Genomic DNA, 10,302 nt, shown 5'->3' with positions numbered 1-10,302 from the left:
ATATTACATGATAAGAATACAAATAGACGACGTATATTACAATTATTATGTATTACATGACACCTTGCTCCTATTCTAGTAAAGATAATATATGTCGTCAAAGAGTACACTTAAATGAAGAGCTATCCGATTGCAGGCCTTCCGTAAATAAACATCCGGACTTATCGGTGGTAAAGAGGGCGTTGATAGTTGCCGCCTCATTGATTCAATGTTTGTTATTCAAATTAGTGCTACCGCATCCGCCCTTTTTTCAACTTCGCGCCATTTTTACAATTTAGTCTGTTTGTTTCTTGATGGAAACCAGTCCAAGTTGTTTCGTATTTTTCCCGCACAAGTCACTTTTATTACAAAACTGTTATCATTTTAAACATGAGCAACTGATCCAGAATAAAATGGTAATTATTTTTACAACTCGCACTTTTTAATTACATTAAATTGACATCTTGACATTACAGCTATCTTGTTAGATGTTTTGTTTCGAGAGTTCTAGCAATAGTTTATCGTTCAACTTGGAGAGGGAATGTTTGTAAACATAGAATTTTTTTTCATAACAGTTATTTGGGGTGTCGGAATTAAGCTGGGCTGTCGGCTTTAGGACCTCTCACGGTATATACGTACGTAGATTTTTTTTATAAACTAGGCAAGGTTAATAAATTAATTAAAAATAAAAAAACTAACTTTACTTTACCTTTCTCTGTCTGATCAGGATCCATTTTTCAGCTTTCGGTTAGATTTTAGAATTTGATTGCTGAACAAACCACGCTTGAGATTTAAGGTTCAAATACAGGCCTCACACACGAAACGCCAAAATCAGGACATTACAAGATCTTTTGGAAGACGGCGTTTGTCCACGGAAGAATATTTCAATGAATTAGAAAAAAACCCGCGCGGTCAGCGATTCTATAAAAAGCGACCGCGCGGGCTGTCTGGGGCGTCCGGGGTAGTCTCTCAAAAACAAATAATACGGACCCCGGGCACGCATCAAAAAAACCCCAGACTGTCCGGGGCATAGGCAGGGTCGTAATAGACCAGACCCGATCGATCGAACTCATCGAACCAATCAAACAATCAAACTAATCGAACTCCATCGAACGATTAAAGTTCGATTAAAAGAATTAATTGAACCTTATCGAACACTCACAATTTTTGAAGTAATAGCATTTCGATTAGTTCGGTCAGTAAAAAGTTCGATTAGTTCGATGATATTAAATCCTTGTATCTTCCCTCCCTTGCAAAAACTTTGTCCTGCTCCTGGCATGCGATTGCCATTTTGACAGTTCCCGGACTTAACAGCTTGACATTTATATTGTACCCGGACATTTGTCTATCCGGAATAAAGTATGTAGCCCCTGCTGTCTATAAAGAGGAAAAATATTATTTGTTAGGTTAATCTAATTGTGCTATCATTCGGGTACTCTTCGCTTGAGAAAATGATTGACAGATTAAACTTTTCACCCGCGCGGGAGTAGTCCGCGGGAGCCTACGGGCGTTCTGCGGGTGTTCTATGGGCATTCTTGGCTCAATCCTCGAACTGTGTTAAAAATGGTAGACTCAGCTGTGACAGATCATTTCGATGGAAGTTGTTCACTTGTTGGAATGTTTTTACAAGACTCTTGACAGAAAATCCTTTGTTTTATTGTCAATGATAACAGTGCCGTTATTAATTTTGTTAGATCTGATATATTGATGTTTGTAAGTGCACTTTATAGTTTTGATTCCCATTGAAGAATCATATTCTGGTTTTCATGTTTCTAGAAACCAGTCGCAGTTGATGGATCAGGCTGCTTTACGCAGATTCAGATCAATATTTTGTCTTGAAATATGTTGTATGCACGTTTACTCCAGCTCTTTTCTGTTGATTTCAATGGTTACAACAGAATTCCTCTGGAATAAATGTCAATCAAAAAAATATTAAAGATATTTCCCTGATTTTCCAATTTTCAGAAAAAAGTTTTCAGATTTCCTGATTTAAAAAAAAGTTTCACCCATTTACTGGTATTTGGAAAAATGAACATCTTTAGAAAAAAAGACACTTTTTTGGTGAAGATTAAGGTTCTTCTACAACTTTTCCTATCATTGGCTTATCATTGGCTAAATTTGATTTATTCCATATGTTTTTCAAATATTTTACTAGTTCAGACCTGAGAACAAATGTTCAGCTTAAATAACAACCATTTTTGACCAATAATTTATCCTGCAGCCACGGATTCAAAGTTATTTTTATTTCAAAGGATCTTTTTTTTAAAGAGTTGCCCCATCTACTTAGAATTGTCTGAAAACTCAATCGCAACATTGTTTTGAATAAAGCCTCAAAAATATTTTGAAAATAAACCTTCATCCTGCTATTTTCATTTTTCAAAGATTCGTGCTTGTTTATACTATTCTAAATTAAAATTGAAATAAATTCATTTGTTAAATAACTATTAACCTTTTTTGTCCAGCATTTTGGGTTAGAAGTAAATCTGGGAAAAAAAGGTTTTGAAACAATATCTCACTGGTTAATTTTGATTTTGATTAACATGATGATTGACCTTAAACCTCACTTTTTTAGAAAATAAATTCACTCGCATTAATAAACAATGGGCAACTATTTTATGAAAGGATTTCAAAGGTTATTTGGTGGCCCAGAAGTTCGTATTCTGATGGTAGGTTTGGACAATGCTGGCAAAACAACCATTTTATACAAATTCCGCTTAAATGAAACCGTTTCAACGGTCCCAACCATTGGTTTTAATGTGGAGACAGTCAAATATAAAAATATTGCTTTCACTGTTTGGGATATTGGTGGTCAGGTAAGCATTTCAGCAGTTATTATGAGAATACTTTAATTATAAAACCTTCAAATTATTGATCAATTTCATGAAAGCACTTTTTTCAAATTGTTTCTTTGATAACAAATCTTCCTGAAATTACATTGTTTGGTTTTCGTTCCTGTTAACATATCATCTTTAATTTAAGCCTCAAAATTTACAAATTCAGATCGAGGAATACACTATTAAAATAAGTGGATCAATTTTGTATTGCACGAAGCAGCCCCTTTTAAATACAATATTTTTCTTTTTGGACAAAATTTAGATTTTAAATATTTCGTGAGGCCTGTGGAATATCAAAACTGGGAAAAGTTTTTCTTATTTTTGCCTAGAACTTGATGATTTTTATCATCGTTTTATTTTTCAGGATAAGATTCGAAGTCTCTGGCGTGTTTATTTGAAAGGTTCGACTGGATTGATTTTTGTTGTCGATAGTAGTGATAAACAGCGCTTGAGTGAAGCAAAAAATGAATTACACAAACTATTAGAAGAAGAAGATCTTAAAGAGGCTCATGTTTTAGTGTTCGCCAATAAACAAGATGTTTTAGGTGCTTTAACTGTTAATGATGTTAAAGCAGGACTTGGTTTGGCAGAATTAACAACGCATAATTGGTTTATACAGCCTACTGTTGCGGTGAAGGGTGAAGGCCTTTTTCAAGGGTTGGATTGGTTAGCACAGCAAATACAGAGTAATCAATTTCTGAACAGGAAAATGTTTTAAAAAATATGATTCTTATTTGGTGTATATGTTTTTACTGGCACATTTATTTTTGTTATAATACAAAGACCCTGGTGGAAAGATGACGATCTCCAATCAATTTGTGCAGCATTCTCAGATTTTATCGAACGCTAACTTTTTAAAAGCTAGAAACAACAGAGCAAGAACGTTGAAAAGGTTCTATCTTCTTTAAATAAATGTTTTAATCCAACTGTAAATGGCAAAGTTGATTTGAACTTATGTATTTTTTAATTATCTATTTTAATTATATGTAATCAACTTTTACTGAGCATTTCCTAAAACTAGTAGACTTATATTGGGAGTCTTGAAATTAATCAGACTATCGTGGTTATATTTGTTTTACTACTTTTCTGTGATCTTTTGGTGCTTTGTTCGATCGGATTTCATTTTCATTTCCTAATAATTTGAAAATTCTCTTTATTCTCTAATGTTCTTGAAATTCCAAAAAAAATTAAAAGTTTTGTATGATTTTATAATTACTATTATTGCCATATACAAAAATTTTATTTATTTTCAATTTTGAATTAATTTTTTTTGACTTCTTTATTAAGTATGCCTCTTTGTGTCAGGGTATCTGGCCTTTATCTTTAACACTCCATACATTTTGTGAAAGCTGTCAGATAAGGTTTGACCCTCGGAGATAATTTCTTCCGCACCGATGTGAAAAGTTTTAATGATCCATGTTCAAGCTTCGCCTTACTAAGCTTAAGTACTAAGTTACAAAGAAAGTGATGTTTTTCTTATCAAATATTGAATAGTATAAGATAATATATATTTTATGTATATTTTGGTAATAGGGAAGTTTGACAAAGTGAGGTCAGATTATTACCTCAATTTGTCTCAATGATTTTGAAATTATATAAAATGCGAACTTCATTTTAATCGAACGATTTTGTGATACCACCGATCTCAAAAAGACTTGACCTTAACTAAATTCTTTAGTGCAGTGTCTATTTTTTTTGGACCTACCTGGAGGTCCTATAAATTAACCTGTGCTCGTCCGTCCGTTCGTCCGTTCGTCTGTTACCAACTTTTCTCGGGATTGAATCATAGGAATTTTGTGATTTTTGGTTAAAAGGTGCAAAATGATGATTACCAAAATGTGACGGCGCAAGATTTTCAAAAAAAAAAATTTTGGGTTAATTTGGGCCCAAAAAATGCCCGAAAATAGGGCTTTTTGGACTTTGTTAAAAATCTGTCCATTAGTTTTTTCCAATTTTTTGTACAAAGACGTAGAATTACAATGTGCTAAAAGATTTTCATTTTTCGAAAAAAGATTTTTTGGGCGAAACCCAGAAACCCAGTGGAAACCCAGAAATTTTGAAGAAAAGCTCAGAAATTTCGAAACTTTAAAAACTTTAAGCTCCCTGTTTATACATAGAATCATTTTTGTCCAATTATTTCCCTTGTTGAGCAAATTTGAGCTGCTAATTAATCCCATTAATTTTATAGGATCCGTTGTATAGGGTGTCCCTAATTAAAGTATCGAGTTTGAACATGCGATTGAGTAGAAAGTTTTATGTGCGTGTTCACAAAATTGTATTTTAAGCCCTCCCTCTTTTTTCTTTGTCATTACGATTAATTTATACGTTGTAACTACCTTTTGTAATAAGCCTGTGTGATGGAGAACGTTCTTATATTTTAGCAATAACACACACAAACTCGATACTTTAATTAGGGACACCCTGTATATTTGCTTGTTGTGATGAAAATGACATGTTGCTATGTTTGGTTTTATTTGGTTTGGAAAGTACTCAGAAGACCAAAATAATCAATTTTGTTAATCATGAGAAGAAAAAAAATGTTGTTTGTATCCAAAAATCAAATTTACAAAATTGAGATTCGTAAAAAAAGTAAAAATAATGAGAAATGAAATTTTGTTAGATGGTGTCTGCTTCATCGGTGAGTGGAGTCTCTTTGTCTTTGTGTTTGCTGGAAAAAGAAAAGGAATAGTTCAACAGAAACTTTTCACACGTTCAGGACTTGTTCGGTTAATCAACATTCAGAAAATGATATTCGAGGATTGGATTCATTTCAGTGATTTTAGAAAATGAGAACAGGTTAGAATAAACGGAGCCCCACACATTAACTAAAATTCGCAAATTTTCAGACTTTCAAAAGATGATGTTACTTTAGGCGTACAAACTTTCGCGAAAAGAAACTTTCGCGATTTTCGCGAATTTCGGTCTTTTTCGCGAAAGTTTATGCTCGTGAAATTTCTCAACAGGGTGATGCGCGAAAGTTTATGCGAAATTGTTTTTTTTTAAATTGGAAATTTATGAAACTTTGAAATCGTAATGAATATAACATTTTCAGCATATTTATTGCCTTTGACGCCTTTTTAAAGTCAAAGTATAATCGTTTTATCGGATTCAAGGAGCATTTGTCACTTTTTATCAAATTTTCGTTTAAAAATTCTCATTTTTATCCAACGATTTGCGAAAGTTTGTGCTCGCGAAAAATATTTTTTCCTGAAATTCGCGAAAGTAAATGTCGTGAATTTCGCGATTTTACGATCTCGCGAAAGTTTGTACGCCTAAAGTACTTTTTGAATAAAGTGGACTGCTCCGCTGGGAATCAATAACCATAGCAATATTTTGAAAACGCTCGTGATGTAATTAATGAAAAAGTCCATTGAGATTTTCGAATTGGTGCCATTGCCAATTTGTCATAAAAGTACCGTCCATGTAGGATGTCAAGTTTGGTCTCTGTGTAGCTGCAGCCAGTGCAATAGAAATTCTTTCGTCAAAAAATATACAAAAACAAAACAATTTACATAAAAAATCATCAGAAATCTACTCCGTTTCTAAAAAAAAAATACTCTTTAATTTTTCGGACAAATTTTGTCGTTCGTCAATCATTGTTTTTGTCGGTCGGTTGTCAAGGTGATGTCGGTCGGTTGTCATGGCAATGTCGTCGTTGTCATGGTAATGTAAATAAAGTCAATACCTTCGGATGCGCTTTCTTTGTGGACCGGCAATTTCTTTCATTTTGTTTGAGTTCGTTGAACTTGTTGGCGCAGAGGAAGAAAGTTTTCGAGGGTTGTTTAATGTGAAGACCCAATCCATTCTCCAGCCGATGTATTTTTTCAATCCATTGGGCAGAGGTAGAGTTTCTAAAACGTTGTTGTTCCTCGATGAAGGGATATTCTTACTGATCTCTTTGCAACATAAATATTGTAAAGAAAAATTCGTCTTTCGGCTACACAAAAGTTTCATTTTCGTTCTTGCTGCGGTTGAGGAGATCATCGGATAAAGTTCTTTACCTAGTAATCCATCAAAAGCTATTCCTAAAGGTTCTCCGTTCCTATAGAAGGATAAAGTGCCTTTCCAAAGGTCGAGGTGACAACCTATAGTAGCCCCTCTTTCGAATTTTTTGCAGAAGTTTTTAGTTTTGCCGTTATGATGTAATGTTCCGAAGTAACTTATTCCCCAACTGTCAATATCTTTTCCAATGAGCGAACAGAATTGCGATTTGTAGCGATCCAAGTTGACGTTGCTGGCACCGATACCGATCATCTGAAAAGCAAGAATGATCAAGAAAGGGAATGACTACAAATAAGTTATCAATACATCCTTATTCATTCATGCCTGTCATTGTCGGTCAAACAATAGATCAAATTTATTGTCAATTTCACGTTGAAGGAAAGTAAAATCTATTTTCTTTTTGCTTTCCAGAATTCTAAAATTGATTTATTTGTAAGGAATGTATCTAATCGGATTAATTTTCGTGAAATTCAATTTCGCATTTCTTTCTTTTGAATCTATGCCTTGTTTAGACTGGGAATCCAGTCGTTTATAACGTTTTTGTTGAAAGCGGGAAATCTTTATGTCGGGATATGGTTAAAATAAACGACTGGGCTAAGGTGGGCTAAGAGAATTTTTATGAAAAGTTTGTTGTGCACAAAATATTCTAGACGACTATATTGATGCTCCAGAAAAACACAATTACGCGAAAATTTTATCGGCAGATTGAAATATACAAATCCGTAATATTTTCAGCTTATTTAATTCAGCGAAAAAAAAAGGTTTTCAATGATTATTATTTTGTCCGAATGCATTTTTTATCCTCTTTAAATCTAATGTAAAAAGTGAAATAGAAAGAAGAATGTGAAAATTCATGCGAACATGCATTCAAAAAAGCTCAGTTCAATACGCATGCGTAGGTTTTTTGCTTACTATTTGTTGAGATGGACATTGTCTGGAAGAAACTGAAACGAAACTCTGCATGAAATGTCTGAAATTGCAAACCGCATTCAAACCAAGAAAATGGATCATTTTGTAATAGAGAAATTCAAAAAAACTTATCATTCATAAAAAAGCTCGAATTCAAAGGAAGAATAATTTCAAAACTCTTAGCTAAGCAGCACGCTGCTCTGAGAAAGAAACCTCTTTTTCTAACAACTCAGAATAAGTTGTTTTCATTCTTAACAACTAAGAAGTTTTAAAAAGGTCCAACAAAAACCACTCATACCATATCTGTACCATACACGGCACTCGACATTTGAACTTCCCAGTAATGTTCCTCGCCTTCACGAAATTGTCGGTTGCCCCGGATCGCAGCCGTCCCGCAGCTGTAGTCCGGATGAAAATAAGCTTCTGTTCCGCAGTTTTGTACGATGACGTCATCTGACTTTTTTGACTCGTCCCAGAACCAACAATAATCTGGAAGAGAGTTATTTTATCTTGAACAACACATAAACTGACATTCTCCGGGGACGGTGATGAACTTCGGCCAAAAATGATTAATTCGAAACTCCCTTTCACAATTTCTAATACTCAAGACCCGGTCAAACTAATCAAACTTTGGGATTTTTTGTTATTGACAATTTTCAACGAATACTTAATTCTAACATTTTTTTACGTTCCATATAATTTTATACAGTTGAAAAGATATTCAGAGCACTATAGTTTTTTGGAAAAATAACTGAAAGATATTTAGACAACGAAGATGAAAAAAACACAAACTTTTTTAGCATCTTTATTTTTGGTACAGAGATACTTTGAAAGCTGATTTCAGCTATATAGTTATTTTTCCTTTAAAATTCTTAGATCCTCTAGAAGGTAGTTCATTGGAGTTAAAAAAACATAATTTAAAATGTTTTTTACTCCAACGGGCAACGCTCTAAGAAATATAACTTTCATGCAATAATTTAATAATTACTGTAAAAAAACAAGCATTGAAAGATAAAAAATCTCCACAAAAATTACAGTGCCTTGAATTATCTTTTCAACGGTATTCAATTTGTTAGATTTGAAGCATCATTACAAGAAATGACAGGCAAATTAAGGGGGGGGGTTTCAGGGGGTACCCGATTCCGCAATACCGCCAATTTTTTCTCCAATTTCCGTCAAACCGTCTTAAATTGAACCAAAATTCCGTCACCGAAAATTCCTTTGAAATTCAATATTTTTGTCGAAAATTCCGCAAATTTGGAATATCTTTTACCAATTCCGAAATTCCGCAACTTTTTTTGCTAAATTCTGTTTTTCCGCACTAAAATTGTCTAATTTTCCGTCTCCGTCAGAGAACCCAATTTCCGTAATTCCGTCTAAATTTTCGCCAAATTCCGCCACTCCGTCCGAAAAAAGGGCCGATTCCGCTCCTCCGCCAAACGTGAAACCCCCCCCAATTAAATATTATGCTAGAACACAAGTATTGGTTTTTCGTATAGACCGGACAACAACCTCCCTTATGTAAAAGAAGTTCAAAATCTGAAATGAGAAAATGAGAGGTTTTTAGGGAAGAAAAATAACAAACCTTGTTCATTGATCTGTTCTTCGTCCGAAGAGGTCGAGTCATTCTCCCCAGTCTTTTCTCTGCTCAAATGTCTCTCATATATCATATCCACTAATGCCTGTCTCCTTTCGTTGTCATCTGCCTCGGCTCCAAGTGGAAGAGCCTCGTTTTCAAGTTGTTGAAGATCGTGGTGGTTTTGTCGTTCTTCGAAAATGTCATGTCGATGGTTAGTGGAGTTTGAAGGTTGTTTATTGCTTCTGTGTTTACGACTCAAATAGTCACGGTTTCGAGACATTTTACGGTGGATTTACCACATCCACCTGGCATGAAGCAGTTGATGGCTCTCCTCGTAAAATTTGTTTCCATCAATATTCAACGTTCAAAACTCTACATAATGCTGCGATTTGAAAAATCTTGGTATCTTTACAAAAATTATCTTTTTATTTGCGGTCAGGTGTGTAGAAATCCACTTTCGGTTTTGAAGCTTGTTGCAAAAGATATTATACAGAGTGTGAGTAAACGCCTTTGAAGAAGCTGTAGAGAGTTTTCATAAGTTCGTTTACAAGCCGCTCTGTGCTATGTTTCTTATTCAGAAATCAAAAAGTACCTGCTGTGCAATCAAAGTTGCCGTTCATACTAAAACGAAAACGAAAGTGAAAGTAAATGACCAGTCTTTGGAGATAACATGAACAACGCTTAGTTCAAGAGAGTCATTCACTACAATACTGAACAAGATACAAAAATCATAGAGACTTTGATAGAAATCTTATAAACTTGAAGCAAAAGACGTCAAAGAACTATTTATTGTTTTATGTGAAACAGTATCAGTATTATGCCCAACTCGGTTCAATTGAATAGATACATTTTTTATGACATCCTTCACTCAATTGAAAGCAGCATTCAATCGAACATTTTTGCAAAGTGAAACAAAGTTTTGCGAAATCAAAAAATATAGAGTATTCCAGTCTCAACTTCAACTAGTAGAACGAGATTTTCGAAATATCGAGACTTTAT

General features: G+C 34.1%; 2 protein-coding genes across 2 annotated transcripts; one reads left to right on the top strand and one right to left on the bottom strand.

Annotated features, from left to right (window-relative positions):
- Window positions 1–2,551: 2,551 nt before the first annotated feature.
- On the top strand, window positions 2,552–3,535 carry LOC136821720 (ADP-ribosylation factor 2-like). Its single transcript, XM_067077928.1, has 2 exons — window positions 2,552–2,792; window positions 3,178–3,535. Exons 1-2 carry the CDS (start codon window positions 2,580–2,582, stop codon window positions 3,529–3,531), a joined length of 567 nt encoding a protein of 188 aa, XP_066934029.1. The 5' UTR covers window positions 2,552–2,579; the 3' UTR covers window positions 3,532–3,535.
- Window positions 3,536–5,276: 1,741 nt separating this feature from the next.
- Window positions 5,277–9,926, bottom strand: LOC136821719 (SPRY domain-containing SOCS box protein 3-like). The gene is made up of 4 exons (XM_067077927.1): window positions 9,310–9,926; window positions 8,023–8,213; window positions 6,499–7,067; window positions 5,277–5,481 (listed from the first exon to the last, which is right to left on the bottom strand). The coding sequence occupies exons 1-4, from the start codon at window positions 9,581–9,583 to the stop codon at window positions 5,430–5,432; spliced, it is 1,086 nt and encodes a 361-aa protein (XP_066934028.1). The 5' UTR covers window positions 9,584–9,926; the 3' UTR covers window positions 5,277–5,429.
- Between the last annotated feature and the right edge of the window lie 376 nt (window positions 9,927–10,302).

This window comes from Clytia hemisphaerica, unplaced genomic scaffold (genome assembly GCF_902728285.1).
Source record: "Clytia hemisphaerica strain Z4C2 unplaced genomic scaffold, Clytia hemisphaerica genome assembly, whole genome shotgun sequence".
Classification (NCBI taxonomy): Eukaryota; Metazoa; Cnidaria; class Hydrozoa; order Leptothecata; family Clytiidae; genus Clytia; species Clytia hemisphaerica.
This window is presented reverse-complemented; position numbering and strand designations above follow the sequence as displayed.